Source organism: Sebastes fasciatus, chromosome 19 (genome assembly GCF_043250625.1).
Source record: "Sebastes fasciatus isolate fSebFas1 chromosome 19, fSebFas1.pri, whole genome shotgun sequence".
Taxonomy (NCBI): domain Eukaryota; kingdom Metazoa; phylum Chordata; class Actinopteri; order Perciformes; family Sebastidae; genus Sebastes; species Sebastes fasciatus.
Window position 1 is genome coordinate 9,013,621 of NC_133813.1, and position 21,539 is coordinate 9,035,159.

Genomic DNA, 21,539 nt, shown 5'->3' on the forward strand with positions numbered 1-21,539 from the left:
TGGATGGACATGTCTTAATTAAAGTGATGTTTGCTATATTTTTAACCATAACAACAATCTTTCCCAAACGTCAACCATCCCATAGTTGCCATGTGCGGATATTGTAGAAAGGAAGAACTTTTAAAACGCTGGGATTGGATGTTGGATGACGCTTTGTGTTAAAGGCAGAACTGAAATGTGACATGGCGACAGGAGGCGACTGAGAAATGAGAAACGGAGACGGAAGTCTGAATGAGGAGATGGAGAAGTGATCCGACATCCAGACTGAGCATTCAGTGGAATGTTACAGTAAAGTCTGAGAGTGACGCCACACTTTGATCAGACGTCTGTGTGTGTGACACCACTGTGTTACTTCATCACTCTGAAACTTTCCACCATCCTCTCTTCCTCTCTCTCCTCCTCGCCAAAACACACCTCAGGATGAATCATGAATAAGATGAATCATTAAAAAGGTTTCAAATTAGAAGTTTAAGGACACAGATCAGCACAAAAAAACCCATTCTATTTTGGGTTTTGGACTGTTGGTCTGACAAAACAAACCTTGGCCTCTGGGAATTTTATGATGGGCGTTTTCTTAGCCACATTAGTGACATGGCTGTAGGGATGACAATGTTGGTCTGTCAGTCATTCACCTTGGTCTAGATATTAACAACTAGGGGTTGGATTGCTATGACATTTGTATAGACATTTGTTGCCCCCAGAGGGTGAATCCTCATGATTTCGGTGATCCTCTCATTTTTCCTCTAGTCTCACTGTGACATTGACATTTTTGGCTTAAAAAAAAGAAAAAAAGATGTCTGTGGTTCCCAGATGATGAATCCTAATACTTAACTGATTGTCTGACTTTTCATCTGGCGCAGGTCAAAGTTTTTAATCATGTGGTGAAATATCTCAACATCCACTAGATGGATTTGTACAGACATTCATGGTTCCCAGAAGATGAATCCTAATGACTTTGGTGATCCCCTCCAGCGCCACCTTGAGGCTGACATTTAGGGTTGAAACTATTCATAGGATACATTGTTGGATTAGCGTGAAATGTGATACAGACACTCGTGTTCCCCTCAGGATAAACTGTAATAACTTTGGTGATCTCTTAACCTTTCCTCTAGCATCATCATCATCAGGTCAAAATTTCAATTCGTCAAATGCTTTGGTTTATGACCAAATGCCTGCAAAACTAATGACATTCCCATCAGCCCCAGCTGTATTTTGTGTTCAGTGTTAATTAGCAAATGTTAGCATGCTAACATGCTAAACTAAGATGGTGACCATGATAAACATTATACCTGCCAAACATCCGCATGTCAGTATTGCCACTGTGAGCATATAAACATCACGTAAAAGCCTCCTGTAGCAACCTTGTCTCTAACAAAATTATATTGCCATACAACTAAACTACATAACAAAAATACTTTTTGAGGGAAACATATTTTCTCCCAGGTTACGGTCGCAGTTTTAAACACGTGATTAACGTTGTAAATTGAAACACAACGAATACTCAACAAAGCTACTAAGTTAGGCTTAGGCAATACAATTTCTGGGTTAGGTTTAGTAAAAAAAACATCATGGTTTGGCTTAAAATGACAAAACAAAACAAAACGAAAACCCATCATATTACTACATTTCACACGGGACACAAACACCGGTCTCCTGGAGGAAAGTCCGGTGTTTGTTGGACCCATCCACCTCCCTTCCTTACCGCCATTAGTGGTCTTTCCTCGCTTGTTATACCCGTTATTATTCAATAACGTTATTATTCAACATAACTTTCATTCACGGTCGGCCAATATACTACGTCGCCTGCTCTGCGCATCGCTCGTTGTACTACGTCACTCGCTGTGGCCGTCTGCAGACTTACAAAAGTATTTGTGATACGTCAAAGACAAACCATAATCCACGACAAAATAAGTTTCCTTCCAAACGTATTTGAGAATGCAGTTTATTTGTATGGGAAGGTAATTTTTAGGAGACAGGGCTGCCTGTAGTGTGACAGCAGTACAGGATACTAATACATTTACATTTGCACACATGATAGCTACTGTACTGTCTAAATTGGTGGTAAAACACAGACCCACCAAAGTGTGTCCATCATCATTACAGCACACACATCGCATGTCTCCAACAGCTTGAGACATAAAACCACTTCCCTTCTACAGTATGCACACATCTTCATTCACGTAGGCACATGTGAAAGGCTTTGTTGTAAGTTCTGTAAATCTGTAACTCTGAGTCAGAAACAGCTCTGGAAATAGTTTTAACCACACTGAATACACTTTGTCCAGAGCCATTCCGGGGAAAAAACCTAACTCTGGTCAATTATTACCGTCATCCAACCACCGTCTTGTGTCAGATCATGCACAGGAAGTGCTCATTTAAGGATGTAAGTTATCTGGTCAGTGTAGGCAAGTAAACAATCTTGTGGAAGTTGGACAAGTGAAGTTCAACTTCTGTTAATGGTTAAATAATAGGTCAGTTTGTCTAGCTATAAACTGACCTGAGCAACTACAACAAAAGGGTGAGTGTCAAGTGGTTATAGGTTCACGGAAATGACATAAAACACTAATATTTCAGTGGCAAATCTAAGACTTTGTTGCATAGTAGTTTAATACCACTATATACAATATAGAAGGTATATAATAGAAGACAACAGACCAAAAAACGTATAGGCATCTCACAATTTTAGAGCCGTTATAGTGAAACTAATGTGTATGGCCCTGTGGACCAACGTAAATACTACACATTACGATGTGAGACTGGGTTGTGGGGCAGCTGTGGCTCAGAGGTAGAGCGGGTTGTTGATCCCCGGCTCCTCAGTCTACATGTCGAAGTGAAACTTGGGCAAGATACTTAACCCCGAATTGCGCCTGAAGGCTGCGCTATCGGTGCGTGAATGAGTATTTAGATTAGAGCCTGATAGGCAGGTTGGCACCTTGCATAGCAGCCTCTGCCATCAGTGTATGAATGTGTGTGTGAATGAGTGAATGTTGACATATAGTGTAAAGCGCTTTGAGTGGTCGGAAGACTAGAAAAGCGCTATATAAATGCAAATCCACTTACCAGACACATTATATAACTGAGTGGAAAAATAAATGATTTCACCTTTTTATTAATCATAAAAAAAATAAGTGACGTGTGTCTTGAAGGGAGATTCTTTATTTTTTTTACAGCCCATCCTCTCCAGTGCATACTTCAGTCATGGTTTCCATTGCTTTTGTGTGTGTTGTTTTGCATGTGGTGATGACAGCGCGTCTAAAGAGGAAAACCAAACCACAGGTTAGACATTGTGAAAAATGCTGTAGGCCTACATTTTAGCTTATATATTTTAACTTATATAAAAAACACTTTGTAGTGTACATTGTCGACCAACCATTTTCCAAAGCTGTACCAAAGTTATTTAAGTAGGATCACATTTAGACCACACTTTGTATGTTAAAGGTATATAAAGCCGGTTTAGCTACATAAATACTGTGAAAGTATCGAAACGCTCAATCCACGGAGAAATATGTACTCAGAAACTGTGCCTTTAAACGAGCCGTCAGGATTTCTGTACAGCTGTGATGTCACAACTAAACAATGTATGGTTTTAAACGTAGAGAAATTGCGTCCCAGTTTAGTTTTGGTTGCAGTGTATGTGAATGACATCCGCTGACAGGAAGTAAACATGGACCAAAGCTGTTGCCTAGCAAGTGTTTCAGACAGAGGGTGAATACAGGCATATTCAGGCAGACAGTATGAGGAAAATAAAGTTGTTTTTTTAACATTACAGCATATAAACATGCTCTAGTAGAAACCCCAAATACAAGTATTAACCTGAAAATGAGCATGGGACATTTAAGGGCACTGTGACTTGACTGCCTTTGCAATAGTGCCATCTAATGGTATCACTCAGGTACAGTACAGTAGGTACAGTCAGAGCCTTCCAGAGCTAATTCAAAATAGGCAAACTCATTTGTGGCTTGGTTGTTTTGTGTCTTTTCTATACAGGTCTGTAGGCTTGCAAACAATCTGAATGGAGTAAAATACTCTTTTTCAAACATGACTGATTGAGGATAAAATATGTGTTCCCAGTTTGATGTCACTGCAGTTGCATTCAACATAATGCATAAAAAGGTTTCTGTGTTACACAGTGGTTTAAATTAATGTTGGGACAGGATGAGGCATGTATCGGTTGTGTGTCTCAGAATCAATGTGTGTTAATGTGTTACCGTGAGCAGTGTGATAACCAGTCTAGGATAGGCTCCCAGGTATTCATGGCCATAAGTGTAAGTGGACCTGCACCATCTCATCTGGGAGATATTCAGCTCCACCTGGTGGACACACACACAAAGTGAAGTTAAATTACTGTACAAGAATAGAGAAGACACATCACCTGATATGATAGAGATCAATAGCAAAGTCTATCAAAGCAATAGATAATAGCAATAATTCTTGAAGTCTTGGTTAGCTCCTGAAAGTGAGCAATCAGATCATTTGAACAGTTCTCATGGTTTTTGCAAATAATATATCTGTAAAAGTTAAATTTATTGGTAACTGTGTGTAACTTGTCGCTAACTCGCTAACTTTCTAATTATCCCGGGATTCTGGCTAACCTTGAATTAGTAAACAATATTTGATATAGTAGGTCTTGATCATTTCTGGCTGATCTTGTTTCAATGCTTGACAGTGCTGACACTGAGTCACTACAGAGGAGTATTTTTAATGTCACATCTTCCGCCCACTCTAATGCAGAACTGTAAATAACTCGACAGTGTACACACTCTTCAAGTCTGATGACTGTGAATCACCACTGCAAAACTTCAAAATAATCTTCCATCTTCACAGGAAAAAACTTCTTTAGGTTTAGCCAACAAAAGTACTTAGTTAGGTTTAGGAAAAAATCAACTTGGTTAGGATTAGGCAACAAACCTACTTAGTTAGGTTTAGGCAGCTGGGCAAAAAAGTTCAATAACTAAATAAGTAAGTTAGTAAATAGTTATAATAGTATGTATATTTATAATATGTCATTGTTTGACACAGGCCATTTCGGTAGAGACATTAAAATTTGATGGATTAATAGAATAGAAATAATGTTTTATTTTTGTACGGCACTTTGTAGGCGGACGTTTTACTGGCGTTAGGTTCAGTCCAAAATGGCGGAGGCGTAGCTTTGCTGCTGGGCGCTGACGTTGCAATGGACTAATCAATATACATTCTTTGCCTCCACTCTGTAACACCACTGTGCAGTGTTTCTGTAGTTCACACAATTCCAACAGAGTGATACATCTTCTCTCTAGTGGATCTCGTCACATCAATTTCAGGCGACGCAGTCTCCTAGTTAAACTTTCATTCATATCATATCGATAATTTAAGCTTATGAACATAATAGTTTCGAACCCCCAAAGTCGTTTAAACCGCCAGGACTGTAAATCCCTAATCCAGAGGACGGCAGCTATAGTAAACTGTGTGAAGTTTTCAGTATAAGTGTCAGCTATAGTCAAGACAGTCAGTTTTTGAGTGAGTTGCTGTCAGTAATTCTGCTATATTGGTCATGAACCACTGCAATATTATAAATGTGAGAAGAGAGATAAGTCATGAATACAAAAGTGAAGAGGAACAGTGTTCACCAGGCTTTTCTTGGTGAGTTTCTTGATATTAACGGTGCACCAAACAGCTCTCCACTGCTGTTGTATTGCATGTGTGTGTTAGTGTATGTGTTTCATAAAGGTTTACTTCAAAAATCTAGTGAATGTATCACATCAAACCAAAACCAGAAAAGTTTCAGTTCATTTAAAAAGAAAAAAAAAAAAAAAAAAAAATCCCCGAAAGTGTTTTGCATTAGTTGTTAGAGGTTACAGTGGTTTGCTTGCTAAAGCAGCCTCCAAAATTCATACAGCTGTTCTCACTGTTTTTCAAAATCTCCCTCTTTTATCTCCTTTTTCAGTTTTAACACAGAGCAGTTTGGAGTTTATCAAACATGTCATGAAATGTTTTATACACCCAAGTGTTTTTCAGACTCTACAACAGCTTGTAATCCTAGAGTTAAAACATGTTAGAATGATAAGAAACCACAAGCAGTGAAGCTTGAGTCTCAGGGAAGCAGAAAGTGAAACCTGCAACCGTTTTTTTCCAAGCAAATGAAACCGTAATGGTTTCCGTTCTGTTAGCAGACCTGGTGTCTTTTTTTGGGCAAATGTACTTGTGTGTGTGTGTGTGTGTGTGTGTGTGGTTTTAAAGGTATCAGACCAAAGATCTATTTCCCTTCATGAATGCGGCCTGTATTGTTTCCAGTTGCAACTGACATTTCAGTTTAGGCCACTTTTTTTCTTTATACATTACCAAAATCCTACTTTGAGTTTATTATTCAAGAGCCCCAAATTTGGACGTCTGTCGTCCAGTCTTTCAGCCACTTCCAGACTGAAATATCTCAACGCTTATTGGATGGATTACAGTTCAATTTGGTACAGATATCCATGATGCCATGAGGATGAATTGTAATTATTTTTGCGATACCCTGACTTAGCGCCATCAGCAGGTCAGAATTTTTTATTTCTACAATACTTTGGTTTATGAGCAAATATCTACAAAATGAATGATAATTGCCTAAATGTTGGCATTGTCAATGTGAGCATGTTAGCATGCTGACATTAGCATTGCACTCTCTTTTACTGTGTTTATACTGCATGTTGTCAGACTGTGGTTTCAAACAGTTGCGAGTGAAGAATGAGGGAGGAAAAGGCTTCTTCCTGTTTCACAAAGTCTGACACCGTCTCTGTATAATGAGGGCAGTGAATTATTCACTGTGCTTCACACATACTGTGCGGTATTTTCTCTGAGTATCACTGCCTGTGAGGCTTTTACTCCTTTTTTTCTGCTACTTCTCCTCTTATCCAATAAGGAAGAAAATACAACAAGTGCACTGTAGAGCGATGGTTCCCAACCTACTTTCCTTGAATCCCCCCCTACTTGTATCTAAGAAAAGCTGAGTCCCCCCCGACATCATCACCCTAAAAAAACTACAAATCCTTGAGCAAAATCTTCAGTTTGAATGAAGTGAATCAGTGTATTGTTTTTTTTTTTTTTATCAAATCGACTTTCTTTAATGAATAGAACTCGTCAGTTTTATCAACATAAATAAAGTGATGACGTCTTGATGGATTTGCCAAGTGAATGCAGATACATTATATTTTTTTAACAACCTAATTAATTAACTATAATAGTGTTAGAGCTGAAATAGATTTTTTGTTATTGTGGTTACATTGCTGCTGGACTGCCCATTAATACAGGTGCGGGCCTCCCTTTGTGTGCGGTGAGCGGGAGAGCAAATCGTTTTTTGACGGCAGTAAAAATTTTGTTTTTGAAAGGCTAAACACCAACAAATATGGATTGAAGCAGAATATTTCGTTGAATTTTGATATGAAGTAGCAAAAAATTTATCGTTTTAAATAGTTGTATACTGACTGTTGTATAAATCATCGAGTAAGTGTTATGATGATTTTAGTTTTACATGAGCAAGTCTAATTTCGACAACCTCAGAGCAGACAAATCCTGGTGCACCCATTGTAATGTTTGGCGCCCCCCTTGATGGGACCCGGACCCCAGGTTGGGAACCATTGCTGTAGAGTGTATATCCTGAATAGCGGTCATGTCCATCAATATCAGGAACAGTGACCGACTGTGGCTAATTTTAAGGAATGCGCAGTGTCAGTCCCTGTACAGTATATCATTTTGAAGTTCTGCTGTCCAGATGTTTGAAATGTAAAAAAAAGAAGATCCCGCCCTGCCCTCAGTGTAATTATAAAGACACACACTCACGCACACACACACACACACAGACACTGCTTAGAGTATTTAAGGCCTGATAATAACAGTGCATCACAGAAATCCGCTCCCTCTATTATTACTGCTGCTGCCCAGTAATGACGACAAATAGCGAGGCGATGTAGCTGTGGTGGAAAGTAACTTAGTACATTTACACTACTATGCTTTTGTACAATTTTGAGACTATCTAATTGAGTATTTCCATTTTTTTAATTATTTTATACAAACTGCACACATCAAGTTGAATTCATAAGCAACTAGAAGGGCACTCTGAGACGCAGCCCTCCGCCAAATGCCCTCTCTCGCAACGTTAATGAAAGTGATTCTTTCCTTCTACCAAGTTTCATGAAAATCGGGCAAATAGTTTATCTGTTATCTCTTAAACAACTTCATAATAACGCGTTAACGCAAAATTGTTTTATTGCCACTAATTTCTTTCATGCATTAACGCAACTTGTGATTTTTAGGTTGTAGCGGGCTCCGTATCTTGAGAGAAAACACCAGGAAGTAAACCTGAGAATAAATAGAGAGAGAGCGTTAAACTGTAACGCCGGTTAGGAAAGAGATGAACATAACTGGAGACTCTCAGGTTAACCAGACAATGATTTTCCAGTTACAGTACAGTGTTTAAGCAATATTCAACCATGAATGTTGTGGCCAAAAGACAACAATATATAGTTTTTAATATATCAACTGAATTACAAAGCCGGATTTGACTATTTAAGAATCTATATGGAGATGGAGAAAGAAGATGGGAGGTAGGAAGAGAGAAGAAGAGCGTGGGCAGGAGAGGAGGATTTCATGGGAAAGGGTTTGAGAAAGAAGGAAGAATGGAAGCAGTTACGATGGGAGGGCAGTGACGACAGGACCGTTATTAAAGCTTCCACTAATAAATGCTCTGCAGCCCATTGAGGAGAAGAGACGAAGACATTGTGCTGAACCTTCGCATCAATGTGTGTTTTACAAACACACAAAAGCTTTCATGATTTTGTATATTTATATGATTTGCATTATGATCACAGGTTAAAAGCAGATGTAACCTCTTGACTTTACGCTTTAGAGCTAGAGTGAAGGTACCGGTATCATATGAAACCTAAAGAATCCATTGGTACCATCCATGTCATACTAGCTTGATTCATCCTCTGGGGACCATGAATGTACGGTCCAAACTGAAATATCTCAACAACAACAACTACATTTTGGACTAAGCCAGACATATCCATCACTAGTGCTATGCCACTTGCATGGCTAGGAAAAGCATAGTGTGTTTGATGCCACTCATTATCATTGTTTACATACTGCATGCACCTAAAAGTTTCTCTTTGAGTTTTGTCTACACGACCATCACAGGGACTCTCATTATTCCTTTACCTCTTTTATTGCACAAACAATTTAATACAATCATTTCACACAATAAAATGTTGTCACATTATTCTTCACCTGAATGCAAACAGACAATACTCTTATATGAAATACTGAGGGAGTGAAAATTACATTCAGATATGCAGCATGGCTAAGCTGCTAAGCAAAGCAAAATTACAATGAAAAAATGTCACACTAATAACATTCAATAATAATAAAATAAACTCACTCATAAATAGTAGTTGATCAGGTATGAGAGAGACACAATTCCCTGCCCCACTTTTTATTAAGGCCACATTTAATGTAAATTTAGATGTAGAACTCCCCCGTTCTCCATACGAAAATGGTTGCTGTGTTCTCTGGTGCCTCCACAGAGCGGTCAAAGGTCAGGCTCAGCTGGACACCAGCACATGGAGCAGGAGGGGATTCAGTGTTTTGCTCAAGGACACTTCAGCAGGATGAATACAAGGGGCTTGAACCAGGGGCTTTAAAGGCCTGTCTCTCTCATCCTCTGCACCATTCAGTTTGTAATATGAAAACAATTCATATTATTTTTAAAAGGACTGCATGTGATAAAAATCCTTAACAGTCTTTCACATATGGAGGACAGAAACCTGCCAAAATCAAAAATATACGAATAATTAAATAAATGACTCGATAAATAAATAAATATGTCATTAAATGTAGCAAAAATAATATTAAAAATAAATGTAGCCAATAATTGATCAAATGTGACATCAATTATTGATATTTCTGTTTTAATTTGCTGCTTTATATATTTATCTTTGTATTAATTCCCTTATTTATTTACTCTTCTGTTTATTTTTTTCCCTTTTATTTATTTAAGTATTTATTTCAATTATTTTTTTTTACATTTATTTATTTTTGTATTTATATTTAAATGTTTTTATTTATTTTATATTTATTTTTAAATGGATGTATTTATTTATGTATTTTTGCATCTATTTATTTATTTATGCAAGATATTCCCTTTGCATTTCAACCCTTATATATTTCCCCAAACTTATTTATTTCCGTATCCTTTTTTTAAATTTATTTTTTAAATTTATTTATGCATTTCTGCCTCATTATGCAAATGAGGGGGCTTATATCACATTTTAGCAATTAAATAATGGCTACACTTATTTTTAATATTATTTTTTGCTACATTTAATGACATTTATTTATCGAGTCATTTATTTATTTATTCATTTATTTTTGATTTTGGCAGGTTCTGTCATTCATATTTTCACACTTTTAAAATTATTAAATGAAACCTCAGACATTTTCCTTAAATTAGTTTCCTTTCTGGACTGCCATAGCTGCTAACGCTAACATTGCCCTTTTTTTTCTTCTTTCACCTTAAAATGTATTTCTATTCTCTTTTTCTTCTTTTCAGAGCTAAAATATGTTGTCAACATCTTTTTCAGTGCTTTTCTCAGAATTGCCATTTCCTCCAAAGACAAATGGCTAACTCTTTAGCTCCTCCTAATCTACAGAATCTAAAAGTATATGTAAAAGCAGGACGTTCGTAGATGAATGCCGACATTCCGGTTGATATCTGAACATTTATCTACTTTTGCGACAGAAATCTCATCATTTCACAGTTTAATTAAGAAAAAAGGTATCCCAGCAGGTGTCTGTAAGAACAACCCATGATATAAAAAAGATTTTCTTTTGTCATGATGTACATCTGCTGTACATTATTTGAACTTCATGCATGTTCTTGCAGTAATTCGTGCCTTTCTTAACTTCGTAAATCACACATTTTGGTGGCCCTGTTTTTCGTAATAATACTACATTTCCATTGCTGCTTCCAGACAGTGGAAAACTGACAGTCAGATCTTCCTCATCTATTATCAAATAAAATAAATAAATACTGCCTTAAAGGTGCAATGTGTAATATGCAATGTGAAATGCTGCCCCCTATTTGTTTGAGTATGTGGCCAGGTATTACACATTGCACCTTTAGCCATCTTTTTACAATTGGTTAGAGATATTACCACACCTTTCAGCTGTGGTAAAATGATTATTCGCCGTGTCTATGCAGCCAGAGCTGTTTGAAAAGCTACCTGAGTAAAAACTGCAATTGTATGTCCTTTCATGTTTACTGTTCTGTATTTGTTTTGCATTTTGGCAATCTAGCGATCGGGCAGCATCTCACAGTTGTAAAATGTGACCGTCGCAAACTTGTTACGCACACACTATGAACACATCCTGATCAGAGCGTCTTCTTCTGCAGACTGAGGACTTTTGGTTTAGGGGGTCACTTCTGGAGTCGGAGGGTCAAAAGTTAAGATTCAAAGGTCATACATGGGGTTGCTGAAGTTTCCCAAATTGCCGCGTTCATCCATAAGAGGACCGTAGGATCTACGTCTGGAATGGAGATAGAGAAAATAGAGAAACATTGAGCGAGAAAAAGATTATAAGTGTGACAGAAAATCACTCTTAATATATTCATTAACAAAGATTGGATGACAGTTATCTTATTTACAAAGGATAATGGGAAATAAAGATACATGAATAACTGCTCTTTCAACACAGTCTCATGGCAGTTTGTGAAAAAGTCAAGAAATTGAATCTGTTTGATTCGTGTACATAGACACAAATTTACCTTTTTTTTTCTCCGTAAGTCTTAGCGCGACTTTCAACAACTTATTTTTTGTGCATTTTCCTACTTCCGCTAAAGTCTTTTCAAGATAAAACTACTAAGCTAGGTTTAGGAAAAGATCGACTTGGCTAGGCTAGGCCACAAAACTACTAAGGTTTAAGAAAAGATCGACTTGGCTAGGCTTAGGCAACAAACTGCCTAGTTAGGTTTAGGAAAAAATCACGGTTTGGCTGAAAAATAACACCAGAAGTGGCATAACTTAAGTACGGAAGTTCCGTGACAAAAAATACGTGGTTAGTTATCTACTATAAACTTCACTCAAAACTTCAACAAATAAAACCAAAACTATCTGCAAAATTTGTATCTTAGGTAAACTGTGCCTTTAATTGAGCGAAAAGTCACTGACTGTAGTGACTGACTCAGTGAGGCTCAGAGCAGTGACATGTTTGTAATTGCTGTTTTGCTGTTAGTTCAATATAAATACAATCCATATGATGTTACCGCTCCCACGAAATGTCATCACTTGAGTTTTAGCACATTAACAGAAGCATGTTAATGTACTTGGAGGAAATTTATTTGAGCTGTGGACTCACCGCATCCTGTAATAGTACAGCCCAACAATCAGTAGGACGACAGCTACGACGGACACAATAAGAATGACTGCAATACTTCCTGGAGAGAGAGAGAGAGAGAGAAAGATACAGGCAATGAGTCTGAAAATATACATTGTCAGTAAAAAAAAAAAAAGTTTTAGTCCTGCAAAAGAGTAATGATCTGTCCAAAGTTTTTTCCAATTACTTCATTCCTATCCTTTCCACTTTTTCACAATACTTCATAACTTAAAGGAGACATATCATGCTGCTCATACTGTCTGACTGAATATACCTGTATTCACCCTATGTCTGATACGCTCCGTTTTAGTGCTGTCTCTTTAAGACCCCCTCCTTAAAAAGCCCAGTCTAATCTGATTGGCTTGTGAGAAAAATATGTTTATGAATGAAGTGGTATACAACTTGAGGCCTTTGAAGCAGTGGCGCTGTGTGTTTTTTGCCTATCAGGGACGATCATCCTTGCAAAACTCCACCCTGAAAGTTCCTGTACTTTCAGAAAATACTATACCTCCAACCAGGGCCTTTTTCGGGGGTAAAATGGCCCTGGAACATAATTTAGACCCTGGTCTCTGCTGTGGATAAGCAATGAGTTCCTCTAAAGGTTCTTTGTAAGTTCCTGCGGTGGAAATGGGGCTTTACAGTCGGCTACAGCACTTTTTCTACTGCAGGAAGTCTTCCAGAAAACTTTGTAGGAACTCAGACACTTTACCTTCATTTCAGTTGGAGGAACCAGGGTCTAAATTTAGTTCCTAGTCCCCTAAAAGTCTCTGCTCCAGGGGCGGCAACTGACCGATGGACCAGAAACCATCGCTGTTTAAACTGTTACCAGTCTAAGTTGCCTAATCCTCATGGTTCTTCAGAAGTGATGGGAAAGCAAACAGGAACTTTTAGTTGTGCTAAACTGTATAACTGCAGAGAAATAATTTCCCGTTTAGTTCCTGACTTAAGTTTCTGGTTCTATTTCTGGCCACCGGTTGACTCATAGTACACAACACTTTTAATGGCACACCAAGCCTAGAAACAGCCGAGTTCAAAAGCCATCGCCCTGGAGAGATGCCATAAAAGTTGTGAGTCAGATGCATTATCAGATTCAATGGTTACTAATGAAGGAAGGTATTTTCACGTTCCTGCACACGAGGGACAGAGTTCAAACTCAGTTACAGGATAACACCTAAAACGTGGAACTGTTGGGGCTTTAGTGCCTGGCCAAAGAACACTTAAACAATACAAAATAGTAAGAATGGATAGATGTAAAGAGCTGTAAGACTTGCTTAACGTGTCTCTTCAAAGATGATGTCAATATGATAAAACAGACCATACGTCCAAAGAAAACAATTGAACACACAACTTGAAAAACAAGAAGAGAAAAAGTTAAATAGTTTCTCATTATCGAGTTTATGAATTTCGAATCGAGTGGTTGAACAGTTTTTGTGAATGATAGAATGAGCAGGGAAAGAACTGGCAGACAGTCTTTTCTCTTCAAACAGCCACCTTTCATTGTCACTTATTCAACTAGTGGGAAGTGAGAGTAAAGTATTGTGATCAAATATTAACCACAGATTGACACAGCGCTTAAGGAAGTCAAAGAGAAGGAGGAACAGATAACCTGATGCATGGACTCTGCATGCAACCATTTCACCTCTATAATCAGAGGTGTGATTGCCTGTGCTTTGTTGGTCTGCGTTAGGTGTGGTTGTGTGTTAGGCAATGTCAGTGTTTGACACATTCAGAGACAGGTTTTAAAGACAGACAGACAATTTGCATAACATAACATGCAGTTTACTGGCAATATATTTAGACTACGCTTTTATAAAAAAGTTAATAAGTAACTTGCACAACAGAAGCCATCAGTGACAGACAGCTGGCTTATAAAGATGAGTCCAGTGATAAACAGTAAGTCTGCATTCAGACATTAAATCACACAAACTGGACTTCCTTGATCTAATTCATCTTCTCACCAGTACCTGTAGCCATGCACCCACACCAACACAGCCCACTTCTTTCTAGTTTTTCTCCAGCATTTTGATTATTTTGCACTTCACTATACTTCCTTCAAAGAACACTGTATTTTGGTATATTCTTTCCTATAACTAACGGATTGCATTTTTGTACTGATTATGTTGACCGTTGAACTTTCCTGTAGCACCACCATGAGGTCGACATTTATGAAATATCTTTACAACTTTTGGATGGATTGCCATGACATTTTTAGGGCTGTCAAAGTTAACGCAATAATAACGCAATAACGCAACTTTGTTTTAACGCCACAAATTTGTTTAACGCATTGACACAACTTGCAATTTTTAGGTTGTGGCGGGCTCAGTTTTAAAGCTAGAGTGAAGGCATTTTGAACAGATAAGAAATGTGACATTGATTTGCTATAAATTGTGATTAACTATGAACAATCATGCGATTAATTGCAATTCAATATTTTAATCGCACGACACATTTTCTATTGTGTTTACACTTGAGAAAATGTAAAACAACAAACGTTTTGTCGCTGCGTACCTGGGGTCAGATCTTCGGACTCGTGTTTGTCCTCTACCGGTGGTTTGGTTTTGGTGGTACTGGTGGTACTTCTGGTGGTTCTGCTGGTGGTGCTGCTGGTGGTGCTGCTGGTGGTGGTACCGGTGGTAGTTGCTGTGCTGGTGCCTTGGGTGGCGATGGTGGTGCCGGCGGGGCCGGTGGTACCGGTGGGGCCGGTGGTACCGGTGGTACTTGCTGTGCTGGTGTCTTGGGTGGCGGCGGTGGTTTGGTTGGTGCTAGGGCTGATGCTGGTGCTGATGCTAGAGTCCTGTTTGTCAGTCGTGGTAGATGTGGATGAGGAAGTAGATGAAGGGGACGTTGCCAAGTTATCAAATGAAGTTGTCGAGCTTGGAGTGTTGTTTGTCGTTGGGGTGCGAGTTGTATCGTTGGTGGACGGAGTTGTACTGGTATGATTTATATTGGTGACATCAGTAGTTGACACGGCAGGTTGAGTAGTTGGTGAATTCACATTTGCAGGCTGGGAGGTGACGTTGGTCGGCGTGGTCGTGTACACTTGAGTTGTTTGACTGAGTTCTGTTATTGGGGAGGGTGATGTAGATAATGTTGATGGGGGTGTATTTTGGTTCTGTGTTGTCACTGCACCCCACAACAGTAGACCTGCAATTTAAGACAAAAGATGCTTGTTTAAATCACATTCCTGCAGCAACGTCTCTCAACACATATAACAGCTACTGTATCTTGCAACGCGTGACGCACGTGTCTATTTCCACTCCAGTCTTTTCAAGAATAAAACTACTTAGTTAGGTTTAGGAATAAATGGACTTGGTTGGGATTAGGCAACAAACTACTTAGTTAGGTTTAGGAAAAAGATTGCAGTTTGGGTTAAAATAACACTGTAAATGCCGTAACTTAAGTATGGAAGTTACTGTATGTGACAAAAACTACTTATTTAGGTTTAGGAAAAGATCGTAGTTTGGGTAAAAATTAGGCTTTCCGCGGTAGTTGGTGTTACTGTTGTTACACGGTGGTCGGGCACACACCGATTACATTGCGTACCCACCGTCGTTTGGCTTTTTTTTACAGAAATAAAACCCATTTAGTTAATTTTTGCGTATCAGCGCCGTGTTATCAATGCATAGTCGGACGACGGGCGCTACAATCTGAAAATGAAAGTGTCTGTACGGAGTCTTAGCTCAGAGTAGCAGGAGTCAGGTTTCACACACGGGATGAGAGAGAGTTGACGGACAAGACAATGAGGGATTTAGTGTCAAAGAGAAAAGCAAAAGCGCCTATTTGGCAATATTTCAGATTTAAACCCAATGCTACAAGGGAACCGTGACATTAATGAGATAATCGCCGTGAGGATGACGGAGCGGTCACAGCCGGTGTGCACAGCGGAGCAGCATTGTGTCTATGTACACAAATCAATACATTGACTATTACACAAACTGCTGTGCGACTGGTCTGGATAAATATAGAATAATGCCAGCCTTATCCTTTAACAATGCAGTCTGTCGGTGGATTTCAGCCGTTGGGGCTTTAAAACACCATTTCATCAACTTCACTCTTAGAACAAATAAGATACTTGAGAGGCTCACAGTTAACAGTCATAGAATCAGAATTATGTGGAGCAGGACTATGTGAGGCTTTAAGAGGCGGAGTATCGTCATCGGTGTTTCAATGAACAGGAAGTCAGGCGGGAGACACATTCAAAGTTCCCCTGTCTTCTTAGTGCTCTGGTTTGTCGCTGGTGTTTTAAATGTAGTCTTTTAGAAAGATCAGAGGGGAAGTTGCTACACCATTCTACTGGAAATTAATAAAATAATTACGTTTTTCAGCATCATCCTGTGACAGAAAGTCAGGAACAACATGATGAACACATTACCCTGTACTGTAAAACCTCCATCGCTACCCACAGGTTTCAAAACAGCACCGCGTTTTTCAGAGAGTCAAAGTCAAAGATTTCCTGCCTCCGAGCATTAGTGCCACCTACAAACATTTGTTTTAATCATCACAAGGTTATAAAGAGTGGAAATTTCCAATGTATTTTCTCACTTTTAGACCTTTTAGAGCTCGGCACCAAACCGAACGTTACAAAACAAAGAAGCATTCTGTTGTGTAACGTTAACCCTCATCAAGGAGAGCCGGCTTGTGTTTTTTTAACTTCATTGTGTTGAAAATGAACTTGTGACATAATTTTTATACCAGTGAAAGAAGTCTGCCCTTAAGAGATGCTTCAACTTGAATTGCGAAAAAAATTCTTGAAACAAGCCTGACTTTGTCGTAAACAGGAAATTAGCTCACCCAAACAGCAACTTAAATGAAATTTGGACACATTTTCAACACGTTTTTGCAATGGAGCCTGAATATTAATCAGATTTTACATGGCAGTTACACTCAATTTTGTTCACATGGTATGTCTGCATTCCCTCCACTTCCCTGAGCCAAACTTCCCTTCAATTTAGTGATGTTATCTTGATGCTTGAGAGTTGATATTTGGACTATTTGGCTCAAGATTGACAAATAGTCCACATAAAAATACAAAGAGATTTCAATCAGATTTCATCAAATAGCATGCATTGATGTCAGAGTTTACTTACATGTTATCAGTGTTTGCAGGCTGACCCTCATCATTGTGTTCTTTTCACTGTATATCTCCACAAACACTTGTGTACTGTAGCGGCAGCTCTGTGCTCTCTGCGCCCTGTGGACAGCTGTAGTGTGTGTGGCTGCCTGTGTCTGGAGGTGACTGATTATAAGAGCCTGGGGGTGGGGGGGCGAGGCTACATGATGACTGAGTCACGTTCCAAAAAAGGGCGGCCCGGTCATAGTATGACGCTGTTGTAAAGTTGACTTAAAGAGATCACAGGAAGTGGCATTGTAGGTGACAAACTGTATCGGGAGTATATTTTTAGAAGAGCTTGACATAAATTCTGTTGTGCTTTAAAGTAAAGTACCAGTGAGCTTATTGTACGTGATAGTATTCAATATGGTATCACTAATATAATTAAAGGTGCTTATAATGTGCTATACTATATGAGTACGGGATTTATTTATCATTCTACTCCGTTCATCACCTCCTCATCACTGTAATATTACCAAAATATGTTTCTTTAAGCAAATAGTTTTACTGTATTAAAATAAGGGCTGTCAGTCGATTAAAATATTTAATTATAATTAATCGCATGCTTGTCTATAGTTAATCGCAAATTAATCACACATTTTGTATCTGTTCAAAATGTACCTTAAAGGGAGTATTTGTCAAGTATTTAACACTCTTATCAACATGGGAGTGGACAAATACGCTTGCTTTATGCAAATATATACATTTATTATTGGTAATTATTACATGGTGTTGTTGAATACTCGATTTTGATTGGTTAATCACGGCGTTCTGCGGTCCGTTATTTCTTTATAGCAGACCGTTGCTACGGGTGCAGTTCTGATGCTGGACTCTGGCGGACCATTTTTGAGTAAAATTATAAATTTTTTCAGTAAGTAGCCGTGTATTAAGTGGGATAATGTACAGCTAGCTGGTCATTGCTGTGAAAGAAACACATTTAGGGCGATGAGAGATAGCAGCATCGCCCTGTCAACACAAAGCAATGACAGATATTGTCCAGAAACCCTCAAAGTTACTGCATTTAGCAAACAAAATATGCTCAAATCATGCCCAACAGGCAACAACAGCTGTCAGTGTACTGACTTGACTATGACTTGCCCCAAACTGCAAGTGATTATCATAAAGTGGGCATGTCTGTAAAGGGAAGACTCCTGGGTACCCATAGAACCTATTTTCATTCACATATCTTGAGGTCAGAGGTCAAAGGACCCCTTTGAAAATGACCACGCCAGTTTTTCCTCACCAAAATTTAGAGCAAATTTGGAGCGTTATTTAGCCTCCTTTGCAACAAGCTAGGATCACATGGTTGGTACCAATGGATTCCTTAAGTTTTATAGTTTAAAACTAGCTTTAAAACTGAGCCCGCTACAACCTAAAAATTGCAATTTGCGTTAATGCGACAGCCCTAATATATGTATACACACCAAACATATACGTGCCAAATATCAGCCTGTTAACATTGTCGCTGTGAGCATGTTAACGTGCTGACATTGGCATTTAGTTCAAAGAATCGATGTGACTAAGTACCACCTGATAGACGCTAACATGGCTGTAGAGTCGTAGACCTGTTAAGACTAAAGTCTTTTGGCTTCGAACCAACGTACCTGAAGAATTCTGGCTGACGGAGACGGTGTCCTCATTTAAAGAGCTGCTGCTGCTGGCTGTGGTGGTTGTGATGGTGGCTGGTGTAGTCTGGGTCACAGGTGTTGGGTCAGGCCCTGAAGTAGAGCCGGTGGGCTCGGCTGTGTTAGATGCGGATATGGTAGAAGAATAAATTGAGGTGTTTGATGGTGATGAAGCTGGATCTACGACTGTACTGGTGTTACTGGTTTCTCCCAGCTTGTCTGCCACTAGGTCGGTGGATTGAGTAGAAACTGTAGAGGTGGCCTCAGCTTCTCTGGTGGACTGAGCTGAATTTGTAGTGGTCACATCAACAAGTGACGGGGCAGGTTGGGTAGATGAGGACTGGAGAGTTGCGGTCGGTGTTGCTGCTGAGGATTCCTCCCTCTCCGTTGTTGTCGATGGAGGAAAAGCTGTGGGAGCCAGAGAGTTTTGTAGTGCACTTGAGGATGATGATGGTGTTGGTGATGAAGGTGGTGGGGTGGGGGGAGCTGCAGTCTGTCCTGTTGGGGAAAAGCAGAGCATCAGTCATGCAGTTAAAGTCAAAGGGACTGTTTGTAAGAATCAGAAATGCTTTTTAACAGCGACACCTGTGGCCGTTAAGTCAACGAAAGTCAGCGTCGGGCTCGCGCTTGTGCTCGCTCTAAATAGACATGAACGAGCATCGCTCAAAAGAGTGAGGTGACATATGTCAGCTAAAACCACAATATCACTCTGAAGGTCTCTCCATGAATCAGTGCTGATCCTAGTGTTGGCTTTTCCTGCCTCAGCCTCCCGACCGCGGCCGGAGGGAACAGGGGAGACACCGGAGTTTTGGTTGTAGACGATAACATTTCTCGCTGCGGAGCACCGTCACTTCACAAGACACGGGAAACCTCTGTTGGTCTGGAGGAGCTGCAGCATTTATTTCTGCACAAACGTCCGCTGTACATTCACTAGATATTCTTAGAGCTACTAACTCTCCTGCATTGTGTAGTGTGTGCGCATGCACGTGAGAGTGGAGCGAAATAGCAAGAACGAGCGTGGTGTGGGAGTGAAGGCAAGCAGGAAGAGGAGCAGAATACAGCAGAGACACCGGCCCTGGACACCAAAGCTACAGTCTCTCCCGCGTCCTACACTGTTTTGCAAGACGGGCTTCAATAGATATAACTTTGCGGTTCTGGTGCTTCCATGTAGTTTGTGTTGGAGTCTTGTCTGAACAGCGTAGCCATACGCAAGCGCGCAGGTACACCGACTTGGATGGATTTATACGTGTAGGAAGTTAAAAACAGTCCCTTTAAAACTGAGCCCGCTACAACCTAAATATCGCAAGTTGCGTTAATGCGACAGCCCTAATATATGTATACACACCAAACATATACGTGCCAAATATCAGCCTGTTAACATTGTCGCTGTGAGCATGTTAACATGCTGACATTGGCATTTAGTTCAAAGAATCAATGTGACTAAGTAACACCTGATAGACGCTAACATGGCTGTAGAGTCGTAGACCTGTTAAGACTAAAGTCTTTTGGCTTCGAACCAACTCACCTGAAGAATTCTGGCTGACGGAGAAGGTGTCCTCATTTAAAGAGCTGCTGCTACTGGCTGTGGTGGTTGCGATGGGGGCTGGTGTAGTCTGGGTCACAGGTGTTGGGTCAGGCCCTGAAGTAAAGCCGGTTGGCTCGGCTGTGTTAGATGCGGATATGGTAGAAGAATAAATTGAGGTGTTTGATGGTGATGAAGCTGGATCTACGACTGTACTTGTGCTACTGGTTTCTCCCAGCCTTTCTGTCACTAGGTCGGTGGATTGAGTAGAAACTGTAGAGGTGGCCTCAGCATCACTGGTGGACTGAGCTGAATTTGTAGTGGTCACATCAACAAGTGACGGGGCAGGTTGGGTAGATGAGGACTGGAAAGTTGCGGTCGGTGTTGCTGCTGAGGATTCCTCCCTCTCCGTTGTTGTCGATGGAGGAAAAGCTGTGGGAGCCAGAGAGTTTTGTAGTGCACTTGAGGCTGGTGATGGTGTTGGTGATGAAGGTGGTGGGGTGGGGGGAGCTGCAGTCTGTCCTGTTGGGGAACAGCAGAGCATCAGTCATGCAGTTAAAGTCAAAGGGACTGTTTGTAAGAATCAGATATGCTTGTTAACAGCGACACCTGTGGCCGTTAAGTCAACGAAAGTCAGCGTCGGGTTCACGCTTGTGCTCGCTCTAAATAGACATGAACGAGCATCGCTCAAAAGAGTGAGGCGACACACGTCAGCTAAAACCACAATATCACTCTGAAGGTCTCTCCATGAATCAGTGCTGATCCTAGTGTTGGTTTTTCCTGCTTCAGCCTCCCGACCGCGGCCGGAGGGAACAGGGGAGACACCGGAGTTTTGGTCGTAGACGATAACGTTCCTCGCTGCGGAGCACCGTCACTTCCCCATACACGGGAAACCTCT

General features: G+C 40.0%; 2 protein-coding genes across 5 annotated transcripts in view; one reads left to right on the forward strand and one right to left on the reverse strand.

Moving 5' to 3' along the window:
* Positions 1 to 21,539, forward strand: part of LOC141756980 (uncharacterized) — a 75,434-nt gene that overhangs the window by 9,581 nt on the left and 44,314 nt on the right. The gene's annotated exons all lie outside the window — the stretch shown is intronic.
* Positions 1,435 to 19,644, reverse strand: parm1 (prostate androgen-regulated mucin-like protein 1). 3 transcript variants are annotated; one of them, XM_074617100.1, is made up of 4 exons: positions 19,099 to 19,644; positions 14,893 to 15,528; positions 12,367 to 12,445; positions 8,772 to 11,538 (listed from the first exon to the last, which is right to left on the reverse strand). In XM_074617100.1, exons 1-4 carry the CDS (start codon positions 19,637 to 19,639, stop codon positions 11,463 to 11,465), a joined length of 1,332 nt encoding a protein of 443 aa, XP_074473201.1. In that variant the 5' UTR covers positions 19,640 to 19,644; the 3' UTR covers positions 8,772 to 11,462. The 3 variants fall into 3 exon arrangements, with proteins under 3 accessions (XP_074473203.1, XP_074473201.1, XP_074473202.1); XM_074617102.1 differs by lacking the exons at positions 8,772 to 11,538; positions 12,367 to 12,445 and adding an exon at positions 1,435 to 3,252; XM_074617101.1 differs by lacking the exon at positions 12,367 to 12,445 and having other exon boundaries at positions 11,077 to 11,538.